The sequence below is a fragment of the Schistocerca nitens genome, chromosome 6 (assembly GCF_023898315.1).
Source record: "Schistocerca nitens isolate TAMUIC-IGC-003100 chromosome 6, iqSchNite1.1, whole genome shotgun sequence".
Taxonomy (NCBI): Eukaryota; Metazoa; Arthropoda; class Insecta; order Orthoptera; family Acrididae; genus Schistocerca; species Schistocerca nitens.
The window spans coordinates 113979062-113994546 of NC_064619.1; the positions used below are offsets into that span (position 1 = coordinate 113979062).

The 15485-nt window shown below is 34.0% G+C and overlaps 1 protein-coding gene across 1 annotated transcript in view; it reads left to right on the top strand.

The window, feature by feature from the left end:
- Positions 1–14458, top strand: part of LOC126263251 (uncharacterized) — a 30438-nt gene extending 15980 nt beyond the window's left edge. Inside the window, exons 20-35 of the mRNA XM_049960336.1 lie at positions 1841–1895; positions 2006–2037; positions 2206–2242; positions 2667–2900; positions 3702–3929; positions 3980–4322; positions 4536–4656; positions 7974–8028; positions 8139–8170; positions 8339–8375; positions 8800–9044; positions 9839–10070; positions 10121–10463; positions 10677–10797; positions 14114–14168; positions 14296–14458. Coding sequence (XP_049816293.1) covers positions 1841–1895; positions 2006–2037; positions 2206–2242; positions 2667–2900; positions 3702–3929; positions 3980–4322; positions 4536–4656; positions 7974–8028; positions 8139–8170; positions 8339–8375; positions 8800–9044; positions 9839–10070; positions 10121–10463; positions 10677–10797; positions 14114–14168; positions 14296–14458 — 2333 coding nt within the window. The remainder of the gene's footprint in view (positions 1–1840; positions 1896–2005; positions 2038–2205; positions 2243–2666; positions 2901–3701; positions 3930–3979; positions 4323–4535; positions 4657–7973; positions 8029–8138; positions 8171–8338; positions 8376–8799; positions 9045–9838; positions 10071–10120; positions 10464–10676; positions 10798–14113; positions 14169–14295) is intronic.
- The last annotated feature ends 1027 nt before the right edge of the window (positions 14459–15485 follow it).

Consider the following 15485-nt stretch of genomic DNA (forward strand, 5'->3'; position numbering starts at 1 on the left):
GCTTCTTGTTTATGTGATCTATTAAAGAAAAATACTGTCTGGGATTGGTCATCTGATTGTCAAAAAGCATTTGATGAGATAAAGAAACAACTTTCACAGAGCAGAATTCTATATAGGCCTGATATGTCTTTACCCTTCTGTTTGATGACTGACAGCAGTGATACAGGATTAGGAGCACACTTATTTCAGGAAAAAGTCGTAAGAGATCATATTGAACACCATTCCATTGCATTTGCTAGTAGAGTATTACAAAAGTATGAAAAGACTTACACTGTGGCTGAAAAAGAACTTTTGGCTATACATTGGGATTTCAACAAATTTAAAAATTATCTCCTTGGACACAAAGTAATTGTTTACTCTGACCACAACACACTAAGTTACTTACAGGAGTGTAGGCTTTATCATAGTAGAATCACCAGATGGTCATTATTCTTACAACAATTTGATTATGAAATTAAATATATTAAGGGGAAGGAAAATGTTATTGCTGATGCACTTTCTAGGTCACCTATTGGGCTAAATTTTGATAATGAAACAGGCATTGATGACAAAAATTTCAAAATTATGTATTTGAAGGGGATAAAAGAGGAAGGAGAAATTTAAAAAAATTGTAATGACATTAGGAGACACCAAAATCATGATGAAAATTGGAAATTGGTAAAAAGTTATTTGGGAGTTAAGCAAAAGGTAGATGATTATTCTAAGGTACACAAAGGGATTCTGTTCAGAAGATTAAGACCTGATTTGGATGACTGGAAATTATGTTGGCCTGAGCAGCACATGGACACATTAGTTAAGTATATACATAGAGCTTTGGACATTGTGGTTCTGTCAAATGCATTCAAAAGATTCAGGAAAATGTCTATTTTTATAATATTGCCAGAAGAGTGAAGAAAAAATTAGCAGCCTGTGACCAATGCCAAAGAGTAAAGGTGAGTAATCAAACATGCAGAGGGATGATGCAAAATATTTTGCCCAGCAAAAATTTAGAGCTGACAGCTTGCGACATTTACGGACCCCTCCCCAAGTCAAAAGGAGGTTACAGTTTTATCTTTGTGATTGTTGACATATTCTCAAAATTGATCAAATTGTATCCATTAAGGAAAGCCACAAGTAAACAGGTTAAATCTAAATTAACCAGTGATTATTTCAATAAGGTAGGTACTCCACAAGCAATCTTGTCAGACAATGGCTCACAATTTACATCAAAAGTATGGAAAGATTTTGTTGAAAATGCAAACATAAAACATATTTTGATTTCAGTTTATCACCCGTGCAGTAATCCGGCGGAGAGGTACATGAGAGAGATAGGGAGGTTGTGCAGAACATATTGTAGTAAGAACCGTGTAAATTGGATTGAATATGTAAATGATTTCAAAGACATAATGAACAGGTTGCAACATACATCCACTGGTTTTTCACCATTCGAAATTATGTTTAACAAAAGACCCACTAGCTTTATTACTGAACACATAGACTTTCCAGTTTGTCAAATTTTGTCACCTCAGGAGAGAGAACAAATTGTAAAAGACACAATGCAAAAGGCAGGTTTTCACACTTTATATTTGTGATTTGGTTTCGGTTAAAATGAAAGAAAAATCTAAACTTATGACTTCAGAACTAAAGAAATTTTTTGACATTTATATAGGACCATTTGAGGTGAAAGAAAATCCTCACCCAAATGCTTACAGATTGATCCATCCAAAATCTAGGAAATAATTTGGTTTGAGAAATGTAACTGAATTGAAACCTTATAAGTCTGGTACCTAGAATGAAATTTGCAAATCTCAATAACCTGGAATACAAGGAAAATTTTTCACATTTTATATTGTTTATGAAGTTTGTTTCCTATCATGTGATATGGAAACTATATATGGTACTGAAGCTTACTCAATGTAATTTCTATTTTGATGACATGTAATATACATACTATTCAATATATATATGGCTAGATGTAAGAAAATATTTTGATGGTTGCTTCTGCATTTTATTTTCTTATTGGTAGGACATGTGCTATTGTAGTTGTAGTTTACTCATGTTAGTTATTAGACATTTTGGTGAACATTTTGACATTCATATTTTGTGCTTACTACTATTTTCTTCATGTGCTGATGTCATTTATGCTGAAAACATTTTGTTGCTGTTATTATTATATTTTCTGAGCCTATATGTTGGAAAAGACTGAAATTGGAATATTATGAACAGGCTATGCCTGCTTATTTGCTCACTTGACACCTGGGATGTATGAAATTGAGGACTTTCCACACTGTGGAATTAAATCATTCTTTTATGTATTATTGGTGAACCATTCTGTCTGCCTATGGAGGCAACACACAGATACTAACAATTGTCATTTTTCTTAAATTTGTCTTTGTATATAACATGTTTAGGATTATATCTAAAAACAAAGATGATGTGACTTACCGAACGAAAGTTCTGGCAGGTCGATAGACACACAAACAAACACAAACATGCACAAGAAATTCAAGCTTTCGCAACAAACGGTTGCTTCATCAGGAAGGAGAGGGAAAGACGAAAAGATGTGGGTTTTAAGGGAGAGGGTAAGGAGTCATTCCAGTCCCTGGAGCGGAAAGACTTACCTTAGGGGTAGACAATGTGGAGAAAAAAGTAATTGTTTTTGAAAATGAATTCATTGCTGAAAATAGTAACAGAGCCAGGGAAATTCAGGAACTTCAAAATGAAAATGAATCACTAGTTGAAAAATTTAATGACTTGAAAGTAAACAGTGTTAATGAGGTCAGTAGTGTTGAGAAAACGGTTGACAGTTTAGAATCAAATCTTACCAATAAATTAGACACATTAAAAACTAAAATAAATCAAGTTGAAGAATATGTTGTTAACAAGCTTTTGTACAGTCATGGATCAGCATGGTCGAACCTGTTAGTGAAAAGTTTTCCTTGTGATAATTTGCACCCAGTTGATTTTTTGCACCATTGCAAGGACAATTTTGTGCCAGGAATGGCTGATAATTCAAAAATTAAATTTGTCAAAAAATTTCTTGAAGGGGAGGCCCTATCCTGGGCTAACCAAAATTTCTATCAGTGGGAAACCTTTGCAAATTTTGAGAGAAGCTTCTTAAACAAATTTTGGTCAGAATCTGAAGAAGGGAGAATTAAATCTGAATTTTTAAATGGACCTATTTTCAGAGGGAGAGTGGACACCATGAAAGCATTTTGTAAAGATCAATTGAGAAAATTAATACTTTTAGATAAACCTTTTGATGAAATGACACAAATAGATGCACTGAAAAGAAGGCTACCTGAAAAATTGCAATGGGATTTAGTGCGTGGGCCTGATGATTCTGTGGAAATATTTTTAAAATAGGTGGGTAAATTGGATAGGGCATTAGAAAGAGGGAATATGCAAAATTTTAACAATCATGAACTCCAACAGGGGGGGGGATTCAAACAGGTATGGAGATAAAAGAGAATACAGAGACAATAGATATGGACAACACAGGGGAAACAATAGGAATCATAATGGTAATGACAGAGACAGGGATAGAAATTTTGGAAATAGAAAGAGATGGGATTACAGAAATAGGGGGGAACAAAATTGGAGATCAAACGGAGAAAACAGGCAGGAAAACTCCGGACTGCCTCAATAAGGGTCCACAGTTTTGGGGCGAGAAAATTTAATCACAGTAGGACCTACAATAACAACTGTGAATTTTCAGACAGAGGAAGAAGGAGAAATGTAACTTATTATTATAATAAAACCAGTGGAAGACAAAACAAATACACACCACAAATAACAGACACTCATGTTCAACACCAAATTAATACTTTAAATTTTGATCAGAAATTTTGGAAAACAATAAGAGAAAATAATCATGTTGAAAGCAATAAGGTACTTCTGAGAATAAGCCAGATGAGGCTATTGCAATTGTGCCAGAATTTTATAATTGGGTAGAGAATGATAATCTATGTAATTCTGAAGTATCTGACAAACATTACAGCTCTGATTTGAATAAGTTATTTAATGAAAATGAAAAGTTATGTGAAGAGAGAGAGATGGAACTTAATGTGACTGTGGGTAGGATGCATGATGAGGAAAGTTTTGATTTTGATGAAAATATGGAAGCTAATGATGTTGTTGGGAGTTGTACGGAGGTAAGTAATGGTGAGATTAATGCTGTATGTGAGTGTCAGGTATTCGTCGAGATTATTTCAAGTGAAGTAGTGAAGCTATGTGATAATGAAGTTTATATTTGTGAGCATTATGATGAGGTAAGTGTGGTTAATGATGAGGTAAGTGTGGTTAGTAATGAGGAAAAGGACACTAATGCATCTGAAGGACAAGTAAAGTTAAGTCGGTGTAACCAATTTAATGTAGCAGAGGACTGTAATGTTGTGTCAGCTAATAGTATGAAGTATTTAAACCCACATACTAGTTCTGAAGGAAAAGATGAAAAATTTTTAAAAATATTATGGAACAGTTGCAATTACAAAACAGATAGGGAAGAGTTGTGGAACTATTTAGCTAAAATTTGTAGAAGGTTATATCCTCGCTAGTGGCAAAGTGTAAAATGTAATGAATATCTGTTGTATGCTCAACCTGTTGTATCCATAGATGATAATGAAAGTGTTAATGTGTGTTTGAAGCTATTAAAAACTGATCAGGAAAATAATGAGGGTAATTGTAGAGAAATTGAAAATGACCTGTTACATGAACCATTAAAAGAAAAAGTAGAAGAATGTGAATCAGGGTGTCCATACATTAAAGCTAAAGTAAACAATTGGGAGGGTAAATGTCTCATTGATACAGGGACTCCTATTTCAGCTATTTCAGAAAAATTTAGAAATAAAATTAAAGACAGTGTTGATTTTGTTGAGGCCCCTGTGATGCGAGTAAAGATAAGAGGAGCTACAGGCAAACACAGTAAAGTCATCAAAAGTCAAGTACTTTTATCATTTGAAATAGAAGATGTAAAATTTGAGCAGGGTTGTCTTGTTATTCCAAGTTTAGAAGAGAACGTATTGTTTGGCATGGACTGGGTGTTAAAGGTAAGTGTGGCATTTAGCTGGAGTGAGATGAAGTTAATTGTGTGTGAACCCAAAAGCACTATTATTGTGTGTACACAACTGTTTATTATACACTGTAGAGAAGGTTGCAATCATGTCAGGAAAATCATAGATTATGAAGAGAATTTGTACTGTTTTGATGACAAATCTGAGCTAAATTTTTCTGGTCAAAATTATGAAAACCTAGTTAAAAGCAAAGTAGAGGAAGCAATTAATTTGGACAGTGATCAAAAGAGACAGTTGGAAAATTTATTGTGGGAATTTCAAGATGTTTTCAATGAAAAACCTGGAAGAGTCAAGAATTATCAATGCACTTTACACCTTAAAAATCATGAACCTTTTTTCCTCAAGCCTTATAGTATTCCTTTTGCAAAAAGAAAAGAAGTAGAGTGTGAGATACAAAAAATGGAAGCATGGGGTATAATCGAAAGAAGTATCAGTGATTATAATAATCCTTTGGTGGTGGTTTCCAAACATGGAGGTGGTGTTAGACTTGTACTTGACTCTAGGCACCTTAACAAATGTTTGAAAAGAGAAAATGATCATCCAGAAAACATAGATGAACTGCTACGTGAATTTGAATGTGTGAAATTCATGAGCAGCTTAGACTTAACTTCAGGCTTTCACCAAATTTCTTTAGAAATAAATTCTAGAAAATACACAGCATTTTTGTATGGGGGAAAAAGTTATCATTACTGTGTTGTACCATTTGGACTAACTGTTTCTGTTGCTGAGTTTATTAGAGCATTAGATCTTCTTTTGGGGGTTGAACTACTGTCTAAACTTACTGTATATGTAGATGATATTTTGATTTCTGGAAAAACATGGGAAGAACATTTTGAATTGCTAACACAGGTGTGTACAAAATTAAGGGAAGGGGGTATGACCTTAAAGTTAGAAAAATGTAAATTTGGAATAAGTGAATTGAAATTTTTGGGACACATTAATTTGGAAAAGGGGATTGAACCTGACAGAGAAAAAATTGAAGCTATAGAGAATTTTCCTGTTCCTAAAAATAAAAAACATTTAAATCCTTTTTGGGTCTTGCTGGATTTTACAGAAAGTATGTCAGTACTCAAGCTATGAACGCTTCTTGTTTATGTGATCTATTAAAGAAAAATACTGTCTGGGATTGGTCATCTGATTGTCAAAAAGCATTTGATGAGATAAAGAAACAACTTTCACAGAGCAGAATTCTATATAGGCCTGATATGTCTTTACCCTTCTGTTTGACGACTGACAGCAGTGATACAGGATTAGGAGCACACTTATTTCAGGAAAAAGTCGTAAGAGATCATATTGAACACCATTCCATTGCATTTGCTAGTAGAGTATTACAAAAGTATGAAAAGACTTACACTGTGGCTGAAAAAGAACTTTTGGCTATACATTGGGATTTCAACAAATTTAAAAATTATCTCCTTGGACACAAAGTAATTGTTTACTCTGACCACAACGCACTAAGTTACTTACAGGAGTGTAGGCTTTATCATAGTAGAATCACCAGATGGTCATTATTCTTACAACAATTTGATTATGAAATTAAATATATTAAGGGGAAGGAAAATGTTATTGCTGATGCACTTTCTAGGTCACCTATTGGGCTAAATTTTGATAATGAAACAGGCATTGATGACAAAAATTTCAAAATTATGTATTTGAAGGGGATAAAAGAGGAAGGAGAAATTTAAAAAAATTGTAGTGACATTAGGAGACACCAAAATCATGATGAAAATTGGAAATTGGTAAAAAGTTATTTGGGAGTTAAGCAAAAGGTAGATGATTATTCTAAGGTACACAAAGGGATTCTGTTCAGAAGATTAAGACCTGATTTGGATGACTGGAAATTATGTTGGCCTGAGCAGCACATGGACACATTAGTTAAGTATATACATAGAGCTTTGGACATTGTGGTTCTGTCAAATGCATTCAAAAGATTCAGGAAAATGTCTATTTTTATAATATTGCCAGAAGAGTGAAGAAAAAATTAGCAGCCTGTGACCAATGCCAAAGAGTAGAGGTGAGTAATCAAACATGCAGAGGGATGATGCAAAATATTTTGCCCAGCAAAAATTTAGAGCTGACAGCTTGCGACATTTATGGACCCCTCCCCAAGTCAAAAGGAGGTTACAGTTTTATCTTTGTGATTGTTGACATATTCTCAAAATTGATCAAATTGTATCCATTAAGGAAAGCCACAAGTAAACAGGTTAAATCTAAATTAACCAGTGATTATTTCAATAAGGTAGGTACTCCACAAGCAATCTTGTCAGACAATGGCTCACAATTTACATCAAAAGTATGGAAAGATTTTGTTGAAAATGCAAACATAAAACATATTTTGATTTCAGTTTATCACCCGTGCAGTAATCCGGCGGAGAGGTACATGAGAGAGATAGGGAGGTTGTGCAGAACATATTGTAGTAAGAACCGTGTAAATTGGATTGAATATGTAAATGATTTCAAAGACATAATGAACAGGTTGCAACATACATCCACTGGTTTTTCACCATTCGAAATTATGTTTAACAAAAGACCCACTAGCTTTATTACTGAACACATAGACTTTCCAGTTTGTCAAATTTTGTCACCTCAGGAGAGAGAACAAATTGTAAAAGACACAATGCAAAAGGCAGGTTTTCACACTTTATATTTGTGATTTGGTTTCGGTTAAAATGAAAGAAAAATCTAAACTTATGACTTCAGAACTAAAGAAATTTTTTGACATTTATATAGGACCATTTGAGGTGAAAGAAAATCCTCACCCAAATGCTTACAGATTGATCCATCCAAAATCAAGGAAATAATTTGGTTTGAGAAATGTAACTGAATTGAAACCTTATAAGTCTGGTACCTAGAATGAAATTTGCAAATCTCAATAACCTGGAATACAAGGAAAATTTTTCACATTTTATATTGTTTATGAAGTTTGTTTCCTATCATGTGATATGGAAACTATATATGGTACTGAAGCTTACTCAATGTAATTTCTATTTTGATGACATGTAATATACATACTATTCAATATATATATGGCTAGATGTAAGAAAATATTTTGATGGTTGCTTCTGCATTTTATTTTCTTATTGGTAGGACATGTGCTATTGTAGTTGTAGTTTACTCATGTTAGTTATTAGACATTTTGGTGAACATTTTGACATTCATATTTTGTGCTTACTACTATTTTCTTCATGTGCTGATGTCATTTATGCTGAAAACATTTTGTTGCTGTTATTATTATATTTTCTGAGCCTATATGTTGGAAAAGACTGAAATTGGAATATTATGAACAGGCTATGCCTGCGTATTTGCTCACTTGACACCTGGGATGTATGAAATTGAGGACTTTCCACACTGTGGAATTAAATCATTCTTTTATGTATTATTGGTGAACCATTCTATCTGCCTATGGAGGCAACACACAGATACTAACAATTGTCATTTTTCTTAATTTTGTCTTTGTATATAACATGTTTAGGATTATATCTAAAAACAAAGATGATGTGACTTACCGAACGAAAGTTCTGGCAGGTCGATAGACACACAAACAAACACAAACATGCACAAGAAATTCGAGCTTTCGCAACAAACGGTTGCTTCATCAGGAAGGAGAGGGAAAGACGAAAGGATGTGGGTTTTAAGGGAGAGGGTAAGGAGTCATTCCAGTCCCTGGAGCGGAAAGACTTACCTTAGGGGTAGACAATGTGGAGAAAAAAGTAATTGTTTTTGAAAATGAATTCATTGCTGAAAATAGTAACAGAGCCAGGGAAATTCAGGAACTTCAAAATGAAAATGAATCACTAGTTGAAAAATTTAATGACTTGAAAGTAAACAGTGTTAATGCGGTCAGTAGTGTTGAGAAAACGGTTGACAGTTTAGAATCAAATCTTACCAATAAATTAGACACATTAAAAACTAAAATAAATCAAGTTGAAGAATATGTTGTTAACAAGCTTTTGTACAGTCATGGATCAGCATGGTCGAACCTGTTGGTGAAAAGTTTTCCTTGTGATAATTTGCACCCAGTTGATTTTTTGCACCATTGCAAGGACAATTTTGTGCCAGGAATGGCTGATAATTCAAAAATTAAATTTGTCAAAATATTTCTTGAAGGGGAGGCCCTATCCTGGGCTAACCAAAATTTCTATCAGTGGGAAACCTTTGCAAATTTTGAGAGAAGCTTCTTAAACAAATTTTGGTCAGAATCTGAAGAAGGGAGAATTAAATCTGAATTTTTAAATGGACCTATTTTCAGAGGGAGAGTGGACACCATGAAAGCATTTTGTAAAGATCAATTGAGAAAATTAATACATTTAGATAAACCTTTTGATGAAATGACACAAATAGATGCACTGAAAAGAAGGCTACCTGAAAAATTGGCATGGGATTTAGTGCGTGGGCCTGATGATTCTGTGGAAATATTTTTAAAATAGGTGGGTAAATTGGATAGGGCATTAGAAAGAGGGAATATGCAAAATTTTAACAATCGTGAACTCCAACAGGGGGGGGGGGGGGGGGATTCAAACAGGTATGGAGATAAAAGAGAATACAGAGACAATAGACATGGACAACACAGGGGAAACAATAGGAATCATAATGGTAATGACAGAGACAGGGATAGAAATTTTGGAAATAGAAAGAGATGGGATTACAGAAATAGGGGGGAACAAAATTGGAGATCAAACGGAGAAAACAGGCAGGAAAACTCCGGACTGCCTCAATAAGGGTCCACAGTTTTGGGGCGAGAAAATTTAATCACAGTAGGACCTACAATAACAACTGTGAATTTACAGACAGAGGAAGAAGGAGAAATGTAACTTATTATTATAATAAAACCAGTGGAAGACAAAACAAATACACACCACAAATAACAGACACTCATGTTCAACACCAAATTAATACTTTAAATTTTGATCAGAAATTTTGGAAAACAATAAGAGAAAATAATCATGTTGAAAGCAATAAGGTACTTCTGAGAATAAGCCAGATGAGGCTATTGCAATTGTGCCAGAATTTTATAATTGGGTAGAGAATGATAATCTATGTAATTCTGAAGTATCTGACAAACATTACAGCTCTGATTTGAATAAGTTATTTAATGAAAATGAAAAGTTATGTGAAGAGAGAGAGATGGAACTTAATGTGACTGTGGGTAGGATGCATGATGGGAAAAGTTTTGATTTTGATGAAAATATGGAAGCTAATGATGTTGTTGGGAGTTGTACGGAGGTAAGTAATGGTGAGATTAATGCTGTATGTGAGTGTCAGGTATTCGTCGAGATTATTTCAAGTGAAGTAGTGAAGCTATGTGATAATGAAGTTTATATTTGTGAGCATTATGATGAGGTAAGCGTGGTTAATGATGAGGTAAGTGTGGTTAGTAATGAGGAAAAGGACACTAATGCATCTGAAGGACAAGTAAAGTTAAGTCGGTGTAACCAATTTAATGTAGCAGAGGACTGTAATGTTGTGTCAGCTAATAGTATGAAGTATTTAAACCCACATACTAGTTCTGAAGGAAAAGATGAAAAATTTTTAAAAATATTATGGAACAGTTGCAATTACAAAACAGATAGGGAAGAGTTGTGGAACTATTTAGCTAAAATTTGTAGAAGGTTATATCCTCGCTAGTGGCAAAGTGTAAAATGTAATGAATATCTGTTGTATGCTCAACCTGTTGTATCCATAGATGATAATGAAAGTGTTAATGTGTGTTTGAAGCTATTAAAAACTGATCAGGAAAATAATGAGGGTAATTGTAGAGAAATTGAAAATGACCTGTTACATGAACCATTAAAAGAAAAAGTAGAAGAATGTGAATCAGGGTGTCCATACATTAAAGCTAAAGTAAACAATTGGGAGGGTAAATGTCTCATTGATACAGGGACTCCTATTTCAGCTATTTCAGAAAAATTTAGAAATAAAATTAAAGACAGTGTTGATTTTGTTGAGGCCCCTGTGATGCGAGTAAAGATAAGAGGAGCTACAGGCAAACACAGTAAAGTCATCAAAAGTCAAGTACTTTTATCATTTGAAATAGAAGATGTAAAATTTGAGCAGGGTTGTCTTGTTATTCCAAGTTTAGAAGAGAACGTATTGTTTGGCATGGACTGGGTGTTAAAGGTAAGTGTGGCATTTAGCTGGAGTGAGATGAAGTTAATTGTGTGTGAACCCAAAAGCACTATTATTGTGTGTACACAACTGTTTATTATACACTGTAGAGAAGGTTGCAATCATGTCAGGAAAATCATAGATTATGAAGAGAATTTGTACTGTTTTGATGACAAATCTGAGCTAAATTTTTCTGGTCAAAATTATGAAAACCTAGTTAAAAGCAAAGTAGAGGAAGCAATTAATTTGGACAGTGATCAAAAGAGACAGTTGGAAAATTTATTGTGGGAATTTCAAGATGTTTTCAATGAAAAACCTGGAAGAGTCAAGAATTATCAATGCACTTTACACCTTAAAAATCATGAACCTTTTTTCCTCAAGCCTTATAGTATTCCTTTTGCAAAAAGAAAAGAAGTAGAGTGTGAGATACAAAAAATGGAAGCATGGGGTATAATCGAAAGAAGTATCAGTAATTATAATATCCTTTGGTGGTGGTTTCCAAACATGGAGGTGGTGTTAGACTTGTACTTGACTCTAGGCACCTTAACAAATGTTTGAAAAGAGAAAATGATCATCCAGAAAACATAGATGAACTGCTACGTGAATTTGAATGTGTGAAATTCATGAGCAGCTTAGACTTAACTTCAGGCTTTCACCAAATTTCTTTAGAAATAAATTCTAGAAAATACACAGCATTTTTGTATGGGGGAAAAAGTTATCATTACTGTGTTGTACCATTTGGACTAACTGTTTCTGTTGCTGAGTTTATTAGAGCATTAGATCTTCTTTTGGGGGTTGAACTACTGTCTAAACTTACTGTATATGTAGATGATATTTTGATTTCTGGAAAAACATGGGAAGAACATTTTGAATTGCTAACACAGGTGTGTACAAAATTAAGGGAAGGGGGTATGACCTTAAAGTTAGAAAAATGTAAATTTGGAATAAGTGAATTGAAATTTTTGGGACACATTAATTCGGAAAAGGGGATTGAACCTGACAGAGAAAAAATTGAAGCTATAGAGAATTTTCCTGTTCCTAAAAATAAAAAACATTTAAATCCTTTTTTGGTCTTGCTGGATTTTACAGAAAGTATGTCAGTACCCAAGCTATGAACGCTTCTTGTTTATGTGATCTATTAAAGAAAAATACTGTCTGGGATTGGTCATCTGATTGTCAAAAAGCATTTGATGAGATAAAGAAACAACTTTCACAGAGCAGAATTCTATATAGGCCTGATATGTCTTTACCCTTCTGTTTGATGACTGACAGCAGTGATACAGGATTAGGAGCACACTTATTTCAGGAAAAAGTCGTAAGAGATCATATTGAACACCATTCCATTGCATTTGCTAGTAGAGTATTACAAAAGTATGAAAAGACTTACACTGTGGCTGAAAAAGAACTTTTGGCTATACATTGGGATTTCAACAAATTTAAAAATTATCTCCTTGGACACAAAGTAATTGTTTACTCTGACCACAACGCACTAAGTTACTTACAGGAGTGTAGGCTTTATCATAGTAGAATCACCAGATGGTCATTATTCTTACAACAATTTGATTATGAAATTAAATATATTAAGGGGAAGGAAAATGTTATTGCTGATGCACTTTCTAGGTCACCTATTGGGCTAAATTTTGATAATGAAACAGGCATTGATGACAAAAATTTCAAAATTATGTATTTGAAGGGGATAAAAGAGGAAGGAGAAATTTAAAAAAATTGTAATGACATTAGGAGACACCAAAATCATGATGAAAATTGGAAATTGGTAAAAAGTTATTTGGGAGTTAAGCAAAAAGTAGATGATTATTCTAAGGTACACAAAGGGATTCTGTTCAGAAGATTAAGACCTGATTTGGATGACTGGAAATTATGTTGGCCTGAGCAGCACATGGACACATTAGTTAAGTATATACATAGAGCTTTGGACATTGTGGTTCTGTCAAATGCATTCAAAAGATTCAGGAAAATGTCTATTTTTATAATATTGCCAGAAGAGTGAAGAAAAAATTAGCAGCCTGTGACCAATGCCAAAGAGTAAAGGTGAGTAATCAAACATGCAGAGGGATGATGCAAAATATTTTGCCCAGCAAAAATTTAGAGCTGACAGCTTGCGACATTTATGGACCCCTCCCCAAGCCAAAAGGAGGTTACAGTTTTATCTTTGTGATTGTTGACATATTCTCAAAATTGATCAAATTGTATCCATTAAGGAAAGCCACAAGTAAACAGGTTAAATCTAAATTAACCAGTGATTATTTCAATAAGGTAGGTACTCCACAAGCAATCTTGTCAGACAATGGCTCACAATTTACATCAAAAGTATGGAAAGATTTTGTTGAAAATGCAAACATAAAACATATTTTGATTTCAGTTTATCACCCGTGCAGTAATCCGGCGGAGAGGTACATGAGAGAGATAGGGAGGTTGTGCAGAACATATTGTAGTAAGAACCGTGTAAATTGGATTGAATATGTAAATGATTTCAAAGACATAATGAACAGGTTGCAACATACATCCACTGGTTTTTCACCATTCGAAATTATGTTTAACAAAAGACCCACTAGCTTTATTACTGAACACATAGACTTTCCAGTTTGTCAAATTTTGTCACCTCAGGAGAGAGAACAAATTGTAAAAGACACAATGCAAAAGGCAGGTTTTCACACTTTATATTTGTGATTTGGTTTCGGTTAAAATGAAAGAAAAATCTAAACTTATGACTTCAGAACTAAAGAAATTTTTTGACATTTATATAGGACCATTTGAGGTGAAAGAAAATCCTCACCCAAATGCTTACAGATTGATCCATCCAAAATCTAGGAAATAATTTGGTTTGAGAAATGTAACTGAATTGAAACCTTATAAGTCTGGTACCTAGAATGAAATTTGCAAATCTCAATAACCTGGAATACAAGGAAAATTTTTCACATTTTATATTGTTTATGAAGTTTGTTTCCTATCATGTGATATGGAAACTATATATGGTACTGAAGCTTACTCAATGTAATTTCTATTTTGATGACATGTAATATACATACTATTCAATATATATATGGCTAGATGTAAGAAAATATTTTGATGGTTGCTTCTGCATTTTATTTTCTTATTGGTAGGACATGTGCTATTGTAGTTGTAGTTTACTCATGTTAGTTATTAGACATTTTGGTGAACATTTTGACATTCATATTTTGTGCTTACTACTATTTTCTTCATGTGCTGATGTCATTTATGCTGAAAACATTTTGTTGCTGTTATTATTATATTTTCTGAGCCTATATATTGGAAAAGACTGAAATTGGAATATTATGAACAGGCTATGCCTGCGTATTTGCCCACTTGACACCTGGGATGTAAGAAATTGAGGCCTTTCCACACTGTGGAATTAAATCATTCTTTTATGTATTATTGGTGAACCATTCTTTCTGCCTATGGAGGCAACACACAGATACTAACAATTGTCATTTTTCTTAATTTTGTCTTTGTATATAACATGCTTAGGATTATATCTAAAAACAAAGATGATGTGACTTACCGAACGAAAGTGCTGGCAGGTCGATAGACACACAAACAAACACAAACATACACACAAAATTCAAGCTTTTGCAACAAACGGTTGCTTCATCAGGAAAGAGGGAAGGAGAGGGAAAGACGAAAGGATGTGGGTTTTAAGGGAGAGGGTAAAGAGTCATTCCAATCCCAGGAGCGGAAAGACTTACCTTAGGGGGAAAAAAGGACAGGTATACACTCGCACACACACACACATATCCATCTGCACAAACACAGACACAAGCAGACATGTTTAGGATTAGTGTGATACCTTTTGGTATTTTGCATATTATGTTGATGAAATCAAGAGGATGCTTGTTGTAAAATCCAACCTCTGCTTTTGTCATTTTGATAATATTTTTTTCTGTTTTTGTAAGACTCAGTGTAGCCATGACCTCTTTTCTTCCTTTGTACATGTCAAATTGTAGGTTTTTTTATGTTAAAGTTAGATTGGATCTGTACTGGGGGGGGGGGGGGGGGGGTGAATATTGGGATAGACAATATATATCAGTGATGGGTTTCTTAAGCTACTGTAGGGGGATTATCACAGTCGTCCTTTCTGCCATGCCTGCGTTGTATTTTATATTGGTGGGCGGCTGTTGATATTCTACTGTTATATTTTTGAGCCCTCCCCTTTTATTTCTTATCCTACTGCCTGTCACTGATCCTATTCTATTTTTCTTCTTCTGCTGATGAGAGGGGGTTAGGCTGAACTCTCCAGTAGTACCTATTTCTATCTTTCTTTTCCATCCACATATTTTGAGGTATCGCTCC